The sequence below is a fragment of the Syzygium oleosum genome, unplaced genomic scaffold (assembly GCF_021117445.2).
Source record: "Syzygium oleosum isolate NSW1041296 unplaced genomic scaffold, Sole_v2.1 Sole_v2.49, whole genome shotgun sequence".
Taxonomy (NCBI): Eukaryota; Viridiplantae; Streptophyta; class Magnoliopsida; order Myrtales; family Myrtaceae; genus Syzygium; species Syzygium oleosum.
The window spans coordinates 1565681-1579752 of record NW_026607533.1 but is presented as its reverse complement, the minus strand read 5'-3'; the positions used below and the strand labels follow the sequence as shown (position 1 = coordinate 1579752).

Sequence of the window (14072 nt, the reverse complement as noted above, 5' to 3'; positions counted from 1 at the left end):
ACATATCATTACAATATACCTTGTTGTATAACTATATGGTTTGTAAAATATACCGCTTTCAAATAAAATAATATCGTAAAACTATTTTGGAGAATATGAAATTTTTATGGCGATGGTATATCTGAAATTTAGGGTTGATTTTTCATTTTAAAAATTAATCTCTGACATAAAGAAAAATCACAAATATCTCTTTGCAAATATGTAGCTGTAAATATATCATTTACGGTATCAATAATAATCATTTTGCCAAAAATCTCATTATTTCTCAATGTATATACTTATATGAATATATCGACAAAATATAATACCACCTATTGCTATATTCCGGATCGAGTTAGGTTGACAACATGAAAAGAATATTGTCTTAATGTTTTGAGGAAAGTGCCAAGATAATTATTTCCGTACTAGATCATGTCATATAGCTTTTTACAAATTTTATTTTCTTATTTTGTTAACCTTTGAAATAGATCACGGCATGTGAAAGATTCTTCCTATAAAGTTTTTCATAGTGAAAGAGGAATTGGTACTAACTGTATTAGAAATAAATATACCACCATAAGTTTTATTGATTTTCTGACACTATTTATTTATTAAATTTATCCACTAGTTTTATGTCCTTAAATTTTATTATCATTTGCGCTGACGTTTCATATTGCGAAAAACCCGATAACAAAAAGAAAAGCGCGCAGAGTAAAGTCTTCCCATTCTAATTCCAAATGCAATTTTATTTCTCTCTCCCACTTTTTAAATACTAGTAACTTAATCGTATTTGATATATATGTACATCTTCAAGAAAATATATGACCTTAACACGTGCAATGCACATGACATTGTATGGGTACGAAAGGAAATGCAGGAATCACGTCACAACCAAAAATACAATTTTAAAATTAGAAAAGTCGAGGTTTGTAGTAAGAAAGAATAAATAAGGGCAAAATTATTATTTTAAATAAGATATTTTAACATCTTGAAGTTGGAAAAACAAAAAAAATTTCCGAACTAGTTGCATCACGCGAGTCTTCCGCTAGAAATAAAAGTCAGGTTGATCATGTGTTAAAATATGCTAAAGATAATCCAAAAGTAGACTTTACCCATCGTATGGTACTCAAGATTTAATGAAATATTTTTTCTCGCTGTTGAATTCTGATCCAGTAATCTGTGCTCCTCGCTGCACGGCTGCGGGGCCAAAGGGCAATTGCATAATTGTCCCGAAAGCTGACCGGCCTTCGGCTTTTCAGACGACCATTCCCAAACATTTCCGTCTCTTATACGTCCCGCAGTCGTTGGTCGCGACACCCCAAATCGCTCACCTCCACACGATTAGTTTGTTAGTAGTCGGAGATATTTCCCCCTCTCTGTGGATAAATAGACTCGTCATTACTTCAAGAAAGAAACACAGCAACCAAAATCATTCCTCTCATTTTTATCTATCTTTCTTCTACATCTCAACACTAAAAACACTCGGATTTTACTTAGTTGATTCGTGCTCTCTCCTATTGCAGAAGCTATGCACAAAGATCAATTCCTTCTTCTTCTTCTTCTTCTACCTTGGTCCTTTAGTATCGCCGTCGAAAACAATCGGTGCACCACCTCTTGTGGTGAGGTTGTGAACATAAGCTCCCCGTTTCGACTGAGGGGCGACCCGAAAATCTGCGGCGACCCTAACTATGAGCTAGCCTGCATAAACAACCGCACTACTATCGATTTGCACTCGGGCAAGTATTATGTACGGTACATCGACTATACCAACTACACGATTAGGGTTGCTGATGTCAGGTTGCGAAAGGGCAATTGCTCGTCTCTTCCTCTTCACTCTTCATCATGCAGCTACTCCAACGACCAAGACAATTTCCATCCATTTAGATGCCATAACTATGGTCTGACCATTTTAATCGTGAACTGCACGAAGGCCGTCGATTCTCAATTATATATCAACGCTTCATCGTGCTTCAATGGGGCCGCATTTTCGAATTTTTCAAGTACTAGAAGGCGATTATATGCCATGGTGGATGCGAATGTCTCAAGTGTGGAAACCGGATGCACTATAGAGCATATGGCAATGATACCATGGTGGGTTGATGGCAACCATCTTCGTTCCTATGCGCAAATTCATGAACAGATGGTTTATGGGTTTGAGCTTTCATGGCTTGAAAAAGCCTGTAAGATGTACTTCAAAGGTTGTGCTTGGTGCGACATCAACGCTGAGCACCAGATTTATTGCGGAGCCAACACAGGTAAGGACTTTTGACTTGTTTAGTTTTCTCAACATAAAGAAAATTGTGAAATTATATTTGGTCAAAACCTGTGAAATTTCATGTAAACGTGAAATTGAGCTCGGTCATAGGTATATCCTTTCAGTGCACCACGTGATTTGAAAATGGCCATTAATATCAAATAGTTACTCAAATGCTCTTGTGGTATTTTGTAAGTATAACAACGAGTACATTTTTATTCATTTGCTAATTTAAGTAATTCGAATTGCGCCAATAAATCCTAGTGGATTGGACTTGATATACTCATCGCTCGATTATGATCTAAATAACTGTCTTTTATTTTCTTGAGCTTTCACTTGTCACATATTCTTTCTTTTTTTGCAGATAATAGTTTCCGTTTCCGTTTCCGTTTCCTCTTCCATATTGCCCAGTTCATTGAAATGATCCCGCACTATGGCATCGGTAAAATTAATACAATCTTCTCATTGTGAACTCAAGTTAGTGTTTCTAAACGCAAACATTTGACACACCCACAAATTGGTTACTCGTATAACAATAAATAAATTATATATTCATCTGTTAGTGGATTAAACCGATATACTCGTTGCTTGATTACGGTCTAAATAAGTGTCTTTTAAATTTCTTCAGTTTCCACCTGTGGCATATTCAATATTCTCTCTTGCGGAATGGGGACCAACGGTTTCCTCAATGCGATGCTCTTGCTCTTGGGCATCGGTAACATTACTACAGTCTTCTCATTGTGAAATTGACTTAATTTTTCTAAATGCAAACATTTAACACGCCCACAAATTGGTTATACAGTGTTTCCGTGCATGGTTGTGAAATTCATCTTGGGAGCCCCTTGCGTGATGATGTTGCTGACACGCAAATGGACCAGAATACACTTAGCGATGGATCAAAACGTTGAAGAATTTTTGCAATCTAACAATAACTTCTTGCCGATAAGGTACTCTTACTCGGACATCAAGAAAATCACCATGGGTCTTAAGGACAAACTCGGCGAGGGAGGGTACGGTTCTGTGTTCAAAGGAAGACTTCGGAGCGGCCGTGAGGTGGCGGTGAAAATTTTGAAGAAGGGGAAAGCAAATGGGCAGGACTTCATCAGCGAAGTGGCCACCATCGGAAGAATTTACCATGTTAATGTGGTTGGACTCATTGGTTTTTGCTTCGATGGCTCGAAACAAGCTCTTGTTTACGATTTCATGCACAATGGGTCTTTGGATAAGCACATTTTTTCACGAGGACAAGGGACTACTCTTGATTGCAAGGAAGTGTACAAGATTGCTCTCGGAGTGGCTAGAGGGATTGAGTATCTTCATCGAGGATGCGACATTCAAATTCTACACTTTGATATTAAGCCTCACAACATTCTTCTCGATAGGGATTTCAACACAAAAATTTCTGACTTTGGGCTCGCAAGATTGTATCCCACGGACTACAACACCGTATCTATGACTGCCGCTAGAGGAACCTTGGGATACATGGCTCCGAAGCTAGTCTACAGGGACCTCGGAGGCGTCTCTTACAAAGCCGATGTCTACAGTTTTGGCAAATTGTTGATGGAAATGGCTAGTGGAAGGAAGAATCTGGATGCAGACGCAGAGCATTCGAGCCAAATCTACTTTCCTTTATGGGTTCATGACCAACTTAATGAAGGATTAGACATCCCACTGGAACAAGTTAGCGAGGAGGATAATAGAATAGTAAAGCAGATGATAATAGTTGCTCTTTGGTGCATTCAATTGAATCCTAGTGAACGCCCTTCAATGCGCAAAGTCTTGGAAATGCTGGAAGGAGAAGTAGATGACCTACAAATACCTCCCAAGCCACTCTTTTATCCAGCTGAAGTGTCAACAAGGGATGATGGAACTTGGATTGACAAAGGCAATGATACTAGATCCACTTCATCAACTAGTGCAATAACTTATGTAGATTCTCATGAACATATTAGTACTATCATTACACAACCATAGACACATATCAATACCATTTGATGCCATGATATGTGTGGCAAATAGGAACGGGTAGTATTGATAATGCTTTATGTGTAGCTTCCTTTTCCTAGCCATTATCAGATTATATATATTTATGACTATGTTTATGAATCTTAACTAGAACTGTATTCATCTTTAGTATTATCATATTAAAGATGTCATTTATTATAATTTGGACTTTCAAATCCAATAGAAAACCTAGTTCCAGCATAGCGTTACAAGGGGTGAGATTTGGTCTTGGAGTTTTTCCTTCAAAACCCAACTGGCACACATCTTGTGCTACACGTGGCTTCATGTCACTCCAATGGTCGCTACGTACGCGTCACTTCATGGCACACCAATTATCGCTACGAATGACGTCGAAAACTAATATACGGAGAGATGTGAAAATTTTTGGGAGAGATGGTAAACGACAACTTTGGTTTAAAGGAGGGGGAGTGCGGGACTGTTACCCACCCAATAGACAGTGGCGACATTTATTGACTTTTTTTTTTTTTTTTTTTTTTTTTTTTTTTTTTTTTTTTTTTTTTTTTTTTTTTTTATTTTTATTTTTTTTTTCCCCCCCTACATTCATTAAAAAATTAGTTAAAAAGTATATTAAAGCGTAGTGGGAGACATCAAAAGATAATCTCTCCTTAATAGCAGTAATAGATGAGGTTAATTATATTTCAATTTCTTTTTACTAGGTTGCTAAGGCTATTTAGTAGTACATGTGCACTTGAGAATGATGAAAGTTTTTTCTTTTCAGATTCCTTGCCTAAACAATTACGTCAGGAGGAAATTTTATCCGAGCCTGAATTATACGTTATACTTATTAAAATTAGATTTGAGCACTTAAGTTCATTTTGTAAATAATAGAAAGGCCGCGTCCTCGGATGCAAAGAATCGCCTCGCTATGTACGCGTCACTTCTAGTTGTCTCTTTGCTTTAGCGGGGGAGGTCGCTTCTAGACTCGAACATATTGAGCCGTTAATTTAAAAAATAAGCAAAAAAAAAAGAAAGAAGAAGAAAAGTTCATCCCATTCTCATTTTGATTCTGATTCTCGTTTATCGTTCTCTCTCTTTCTTATCGAGATCTCTCCTCTTTTTTAGATTCCATCTCCACTCTCTTTTTCTTGTGCGATTGTTTCTCGAATCGTAGTCCCAATCGACACTTGCGTGAGAGAAGGGGACGCAAACGAAGATGAAGACGAAGAAGAAGGCAATGAGTGGCGGCGGCGAATCGGAGGCAACGCGGTGCAGCGCGTGCATGGTGGGGACGCCGGTGAAGTCGCAGGGACATCATACGAACCAGCAGGCCGCCACATGGCTCGCTGGCGAGGCTCACCCTGCGAGCTTTCACTCCAGCTAGCTTGATGAATGCCCTACAAGTGGCTCGGTCTCTAGTTTTGCCAAATGAAAAAAATTTAGGACTTTATTGCACTTTTTGAAAATTTTAGGGACTCAATTATACTTTTGTGATAAATTTTAGAATTTTATTGCATTTTTTGAAAGTTTTAAGACTCAATTGCACTTTTGTAATAAGTTTTTGGATTTTCAATGCTTCTATCCCAAAATGAAAAAAGAAACAGCAAGTAGGCCGACCCGAAGACATGGGATGGGACCTTTTCAAATGTGAACCACTGCTACATACATAAAAAGGAGTTCTGTCATCAGGTAATACTTGTCGCGAGGCAGCGACAAATACCAACACAAATATGCAATTGAATATAAAGATATTTTAATATTTATTTCCTTTTTTCTTCATTTAATTTATTTATCTATTTCAATTTAAGGGCTGAAACCTATCGTGGAGGCGCCACCGTTACTGTCATTTAAAGTAGTAACGGTGGTGTCATCCTCTCACTTTCTAAAGTCGAATTCGTCAATTGTCAAGTAGAGTTGTTAGTGCCCTGACATGGAGTTTTGTACGTGTGGGAACACATCTCGCGCATAAGGAAGTTTCAAGAAGACTTTTACGTGGAAATTCTGTGGCACCAAGAATTTTCCACATCCAATTAACACCGCAAGACCTGTCACTTCAAGAAGACTTTGACTTTGACATTTCTAGAGAAGACTTGTGTGGATGACTCCACGATTGCGAAGGCCTATGTGAGCTGGAGCACTCTCCATCACCAAGAAACTGCCTCGCACCCTAAATTAGAAAATGGGGTGGCGTCACGTTTGATTTGTTACATTTTCAAGACAACATGTGATCTTTACATATGCAACGCACATGAACTGTACCGGGACGTATGAAAAGGCACAAATCACGTTACATCTAAAAAAAATTCAAAATTAGAAAAGTTGGGGTTAGTAATTAAAAAACAATAAACATGGAAAAAATATATTATTCTAATGAGATTTTTGGTAACATCTTGAAGATGAAAAAAAGAAAAAAGAAAAAAGAAAAAAGAAAAAAATATATATATATTCAAGCCAGTTGCATCACACGAGTCTCCGACCAGAAGTTAAAGTTCAAGTGGATCGGGTGTTAAAATCTGGTGTAGGTTATAGAAATGTCGAGTGTGCACATCATTCGGTACCCAAGATTCAATAAATATTATTCATGCATTTAGCATTTTGCTTGTTTTCTTCCCAAACCCTATCCAATGGGCCGGGCCGGGGTCGATTGAAGTTTAGATTCGTCGCAGCGCAGTGCATAAATTGGCCCCTTGCTCTTATGTCGTAAGTTGATCGGCTTTTCACTTACAAGCCGACCATTCCCGCACTTTTCTGTCTCTCATACGTTCCATTATTGATGGTCGCTACACCCCAAATCACTCACCTCCACACATTTGAGTCCAAAGTCGGAGATTTTTCCTTCTCTCTTCATTGCTTCAAGAAAGAAACAGAGTAGTACAATTTATTTCCTCCCTTTTATCTTTCCTTCTTTTGCATCTCAACACTAAAACACTCTACTCACTTGCTTAATTCGTGCTCTCTGCTATTGCATAACCGATGCTCAAAGATCGACTCTCTTTTCTATATCTTCTTCTTCTTCTACATCGGCTGTTTAGCATTGCTGTCGATAATCAATGCACCACCTCCTGCGGGGAGCTCCCAAACATAACCTACCCGTTTTGGCTGAAGGGCAACCCGAAGGACTATGGCGACCCTGATTATGAGTTAGCCTGCATAGATAACCGCACCGTTCTCGATTTGTTCTCAGGCAACTACTCTGTATGGTACATCGACTATACGAACTACACAATTACGATTGCTGATGCCGGGCTGCGAAAGGGCAATTGCTCATCTCTTCCTCTTCACTCTTCATCATGCACTTCAACTACCACAGTTTCCATCCATACAGATGCTGGTCCTTTAGTCTAGAGTTATCCAAGACCGTTTTGATCATGAACTGCATGAAGGCCATTGCTTCCCGGTTATACATTGACGCTTTGTCGTGCCTTGATGGGGTCAAATTTTTGAATTTTTCTACTACATAAAGGTGATTATATGCCATGATCGATGCGAATGTCTCGAACGTGGAAATTGCATGCACTATAAAGCTTATGGCAATGATACCATGGTGGGCTAATGGCGACGATCTTCGTTCCTATGCGCAAAATCATGATATGATGGTTTATGGATTTGAGCTTTCATGGCATCCAATTGCCTCTAAGATTTATTGCAAAGATTATTTTGGGTGCTACATTAGCGACAAGCACCAAATTCAGTGCACAGACAAGAAAGATAAGGACTTTTGAGTTTGTTCAGTTTTCTCAAATAAAAAAAAATTGTGAGGACATATCTGGTTAAAAACATGCAAAATTTCATCTACACGTGAAATTGAGCTATAGTCATCTGTACATCTTTTCAAAGCCCATGTGATTTGAAAATGCCCATTAAGATCAACTAGTTAGTTAAATGTTCTTGTGGTATGTTTCACATATAGCAATAAATACATTTTCATTCATTTGTTTATTTATTTAATTTGAATTTCCTCCAACAAATCTGAGTGGATTGAACCGATATACTCATTGCTTGATTCTGGTCTAAGTAAGTGTCCTTTAGATCGCCAATGAGGCATCCGGCTCAGTAGCTAGGAGGGTTGGGTGGGGACGCCCAAGTCCATGGTTCAAACCCTGGTAGAAGCAGCATAAAAAGGTATACAGTGGAAAAATTGTTTTCCTAAAAAACAATTTTCCGGAAAGTATTTTTATTTATCGTGAAATTTTTCTCGAAACAATCACATCATCTATACAGCTTTCACATGTCTAATCTCTTCTGCAGGAAATATTATTGTCACTTTCCTCTTCTGCCCGGGTCATACCCCGGCAAAACCAGCAGAAAAAGGTGTAATCTACAAGTTTCACTTGTCGCATATCTAATCTCTTTTGCAGGATTCGTCACTTTCCTCTTCACTATCACCTTGTATATGGGGACGCTCTTGTACTATGGCACCGGTAACATTACTACAACCTTCACATTATGAATTGACTTGATTTTTCTAAATGCAAACAATTTTACGCACACACAATTTTCTTGCGCTTTCCCCATATTCACAGTGCCATTCATAGTTGTGAAGTTCAACTTGGGAGTCCCACGCGTGATGATTTTGCTAATACGCAAATGGAGGAGAAGACACTTAGCAATGGATCAAAACGTTGAAGAATTTTTGCAATCTAACAATAACTTCTTGCCAATAAGGTACTCTTATTCGGATATCAAGAAAATCACGGGTGGCCTCAAGGACAAACTAGGCGTGAGAGGGTATGGTTACGTATTCAAAGAAAGACTTCGGAGCAGCCGTGAGGTGGCGGTGAAGATTTTGAAGAAGGGGAAAGCGAATGGGCAGGACTTCATCAGCGAAGTGGCTACCATCTAAAGAATTTACCATGTTAATGTGGTTGGACTCATTGGTTTTTGCTTTGAGGGCTCAAAACAAGCTCTTGTTTACGATTTCATGCACAATGGGTCCTTGGATAAACACCTTTTTTTATGAGGACAAGGGACTTCCCTTGATTGCAAGGAAGTGTACAAGATTGCTCTCGGAGTAGCTAGAGGGATTGAGTATCTTCATCGAGGATGCGACATTCAAATTCTACACTTTGATATTAAGCCTCACAATGTTCTTCTCGATGGGGATTTCAACCCAAAAATTTCTGACTTTGGCCTTGCTAAATTGTATCCCACGGACTACAACAACGTATTTATGACTGCCGCAAGAGGACCTTTAGGATATATGGCTCCTGAGCTAGTCTACAGGGACCTCAGGGGTGTCTCTTACAAAGCCGATGTCTATAGTTTTGGCAAATTGTTGATGGAAATGGCCAATGGAAGGAAGAATCTGGATGTAGACGTAGAGCATTTGAACTAGATTTACTTTTTTTTATGGATTCATGACCAACTTAATGAAGGATTGGACACCCTGGTGGAACAAGCTAGCGAGGAGTATAGGAGAATTGTAAAGAAGATGATAATAGTTGCTCTTTGGTGCATTGAATTATATCCTAGCAATCGCCCTTCAATGCGCAAAGTCTTGGAATTGCTGGAAGGAGAAGTAGATGACCTACAAATACCTCCCAGGCCACTTTTTTATCCAGCTGAAGCGTCAACAAGGGATGATGGAACTTGGATTGACAAAGGCAATGATATCCACTTCATCAACCACTACAATAACTTATGAAGATTCTCATCTTGAGTATATTAGTACTAGCATTACACAAGCATAGACACGTGTCGATACCATTTGATCCCTTGACATATGGGGCAATTAGAAATGGGTGGTATCAATAATGCTTTTTGTGTAGCTTCCCTTTCCTGGCCATTATCAAATTATATATGTTTATGGCTATGTTTATGAATCTTAACTAGAATTGTATTCATCTTTAGTATTATCATATTAAAAATGTCATTTATTATAATTTTGGACTTTCAAATCCAATAAATAACCTAGTGGCCACGTTCAGCATAGTGTCACAAGAAGTGAGATTTGGTCTCGGAGTTTTTGCTTCAAATTTCAACTGCTACACATCCTGCTCTACACGTGGCTTCGTGTGACTATTCGTGTGATTCCACTGGTCACTATCTACACATCACTTCATGGCACACCAATTGCCGCTATGAATAATGTTGAAAGTTGATATATGGAAAGAGATGAAAAATTTTAGGAGAGACGGTACACAACAACTTTGGTTAAAAGGAGGAGGAGTAATAGACAATTACCTTCCCAATAGATAGTGGCTTAATTAAATTTAGTAATTGATGAGGTTAATTAAATTTTTATTTCTTTTTACTAGGTTGCTAATATTAATTAGTAGTAAATGTGCACTTGAGAATCATGAAAGTTTTTCTTTTCAGATTCTTTGCCTAAGCTATTTACATATGGAGGAAATTTTATCCGAGCCCGAGTTGTATGTTATGCTTATTAAAATTAGCTTTGAGTCATATTCAGTTTTGAGGATCGTGTTAACTATTCCAAATGCTTTATGCGATTATTTTTAACCAGTATGTCACTCTTTATATCAAATTGAATGAAATACAAATGGACGAGGGCAAACAAAGTCTCACTTCGAGAATGGATGTGAAATTTTACAAATGTGTGAATTTAATTTTGCGGATCCTAAGATTGACTTTTTTTAAGTGGTGAATGTGTTGCTTAAACCCGAAGCCCAATAATTATACGAAGTTCATGTGAGTATTGGACCGGTAGTCATATAATTTCAATTGTATTTTTTTAGCAACGGGCAAAGATAAAAGAGTAGAATGGTGGGTTGCATCATTTACAATTTCTCTGCTTTTTTTTTTTGGCAAGATACAATTTCTCTGTTTTTGGCCTCCAAATTCCGAAGAACACTTCATAATAACAGGTTCCTTAATTTGGGATAGAGAGAGAAATAACAAAAAGTTTAGGGGACCAAATCCGAAATGACAGAAAGATCGCGTCCATGGATGCAAAAATAATCGCCTCGCTATTGCTGCAACGAGGGAGGTCGCTTCTAGACTCGGGGGACCATCAAGGTCACGGCAACCAACTTTTGCCCTCCCAACGTTGCCCTCTCCAATGGTGGCTGGTGCAACCCCTCTCTCCAACACTTCGATCCGGCCGAGCCGCTTTCTTGCAGATTGGCCTGGCGTATCTCACGTTTGAAGTTATGTTCTGGTTGATGATTAGGCTTTTAAGAATGGCGTTTATGAGGCCGATGCTTTGCTGGTTTTTACAGGTCCGATGAACAAGATATGCAACGCGCTGAACTGGTGTGGGAAGAGATTTGAAGATGCTACGCGAAAAGTAGAGGCGGGAGTTTTCTCTGCATTTCTTTCTCGCCAAACATGTCTGTATACAAACATTTTGGATTTCGTTCGTGGAGACGAATCTGGTTTGATCATGCTTGCTTGCATATATTTCTTCTCTGTTTCTGCAATATATTAGAATGCTATCAAAGTAGATATTCAGTCCAAAGAGTTTCCATATGCAAACCTTTGCACGATATATTCCAATAACGACATTCCGGTCAATTTTCGCCAGAAATTGCTGATGTGACGGTTCAGTCATCGTCGATCATCCTACGTGATACTTTGCTGCAGCGATAGCTATTTCTAGCGAAAATTGTCCGAAAAGACTAAATTGGAATTTTGCCCAAAGGTTTAGAACTAAATTAGCAAAATTGAAATATTTAAAACTAAATTGGTATCCTTTTATGTTTCCCTAATGAGTGTGGCTCATTTCATGTTAAAAAAAGTCAATGATCACACGAAAGATTTGGTAGATAATAAATTGTAGCATCATGTATGATTGACATACGAAAATGTTAGTAGCTCTCTTTTTTTTTTCTTTTTTGTGACTCTCTTCTCGATAAAATATATATAATTTATTTAATGACACTCAAAGTTGAATTAAGAATCCTCGCATCTTACTTAATCACATTTGCTTTATGTACATCTTGAAGAAAATATGTGATCTTTTAACACACGCAACGCAGTTGACATTGTACTGAGTGAGGTCGCTTGTAGAGCTCAAACACAGTGAACCGTTTATCGTTCTCCCTCGTGATCTTATTGAGATCCCTCTCGTGGGTCGCTGGTGAGGCTCGCCCCGCGAGCTTTCACTCCAGCTACTTGAATGCCACCCCGAGCAGTTCGGCCTCTGGCTTCATCAACCTCAGCCAAAGCAGCGGTGAGAACCTGTACGTCCACGTCCACGCTGTCCACCAGGAGTGAGTCTATCGAGGCATATATTCGAGTTTGAAGTTGTGTTGTAGTCGATGATTAGGCTTTTGAAAATGGTATTGATGAGGCCGACGCTTTGCTGGTGTTTGCAGGTCTGATGAACAAGATATGCGATGCAATGGACAGGTGTGGGAAGAGGTTCGAAGATGCTACGTGAAAAGCAGAGGTGCTTGCGGACAATGTCTAGGCATCACCGTGAGTTTCCTCTGCATTTTGTCTCGCTAAACATGTCTGCATAATCAGATAGAAACATTTTGGATTTATTCGTGGAGACGCATCTGATTGATGATTGCTTGCTTGCATATATTTCTTCTCTGTTTCTGCAATCTATGTGAATGCTATCGAAGTAATCATTCAGTCCGAGCAGCTTGGCTCTTTGTTCTTAATTGACTTCGTTTGTTCAGCATAGTGGCCTCATAACATTCTGGTCCTGTGGTTTTGGAAATCAGTTCCAACGATCAGCCATCGACTTTTGCAATTGCCACCTAGGAACTAAGATGCTTGTTTTATAATCTGTGCATTTAATCTGCCGATTAGCAGTTGAGTGGATCAAATTCAATGATTTTTTTTTCTAGAGGAGCTTCAACTTTAATGTGCGGTGCTATCTTCAGTAAGTTATTCTTTTGCCTACCTATGACAATTCCCATCTATAACAAATTGCCAAATGCATAACACGGCACTTCTGCGGAGGACATGGTTTGTATACCATAATTTTCTGAAGCCATCCGGACCCATTGGGCTCTATGCGTGACGGAACTTTGGACTAGATAAATGATCATCTCTTGGCCCAACATCTTTTTCCCCGTAAAGAAGAAAAAGTAGCTTTGTCCTGTAAGAGCAAGCACTGCAGCAGTTGGGTAAGCCTGGCTTTGGCTTGTTGTCCGTTCTCTAGTTTATTTGGGAGAGACGAACCCTGTAACTTCTTTGATTCTTGTTATGTTAAGAACTCCACATTTGCCTGACCTCGACTAGTTGGTAATTGTGCTATGCTTGTGTTGAAACACTTAGAACTAGCCCTAGCATCACTGACGCAGCAACGACTCGACTTGCTCAGGGGACAAAATTGCTCACCGGGTGGACAGGATAAGGTGTTTCAACCTACGTTTGAGATTCGGCCGGGAGAGAAGCTTCTGAAGGCATATGCTTGCCATCTATCCAGTTCCACCGGGCCTGTCACTGGGACAACGTATTTATCAAACAAGAGACTGGGGCCTTCTGTAGTGATAACCCTCTTTGCCAATACTCTCCCTCAGGTCAGCAGCAGTAGATGTATTACTGGGTAACCTTTTCCAAACTTCCTGTAATTGCATTTACTCTAGGACTGCCCTTTCAAATTGGTAAGCACTGATCTTTTGTCTGAATCACGATAAGTTTTTGATGCATTACAAATTCATCGCAGGATTGAATATCTTGAGTATAGAATGTAGATGAAAGTTGGAACATTATGTTCGAGAAGCCCGTGGAAGAAGTAACTAAAAATGTGAAATTAAGCTAGGTCAATTCTATATTCAATGTCTAAAGTGTCTGCTAAGTTCGAGAGGCCTATAATTTCATTTGATTTAATTTCTGGGTTAATGACACCACATACCCGCATACCTACACTTTTGCACATTTTCCAATCAAATGTCCGGACTTTTTTTTGTTCCATCAAATAACACTCTTCAAAATCGACTCAATCTAGAACTTTTAT

The 14072-nt window shown here is 38.9% G+C and overlaps 2 protein-coding genes and 2 pseudogenes across 2 annotated transcripts; all 4 read left to right on the top strand.

The window, feature by feature from the left end:
* Positions 1–1371: 1371 nt before the first annotated feature.
* On the top strand, positions 1372–2463 carry LOC115665632 (uncharacterized). The gene has a single exon (XM_030587482.2). It carries the CDS (start codon positions 1508–1510, stop codon positions 2246–2248), a length of 741 nt encoding a protein of 246 aa, XP_030443342.2. The 5' UTR covers positions 1372–1507; the 3' UTR covers positions 2249–2463.
* Positions 2464–2884: 421 nt separating this feature from the next.
* Positions 2885–4399, top strand: LOC115667575 (rust resistance kinase Lr10-like). The gene is made up of 2 exons (XM_056307040.1): positions 2885–2948; positions 3036–4399. Exons 1-2 carry the CDS (start codon positions 2900–2902, stop codon positions 4205–4207), a joined length of 1221 nt encoding a protein of 406 aa, XP_056163015.1. The 5' UTR covers positions 2885–2899; the 3' UTR covers positions 4208–4399.
* Positions 4400–8675: 4276 nt separating this feature from the next.
* On the top strand, positions 8676–10038 carry LOC115663093 (rust resistance kinase Lr10-like; annotated as a pseudogene).
* A 1062-nt stretch (positions 10039–11100) lies between these two features.
* Positions 11101–13772, top strand: LOC115663095 (uncharacterized; annotated as a pseudogene).
* The last annotated feature ends 300 nt before the right edge of the window (positions 13773–14072 follow it).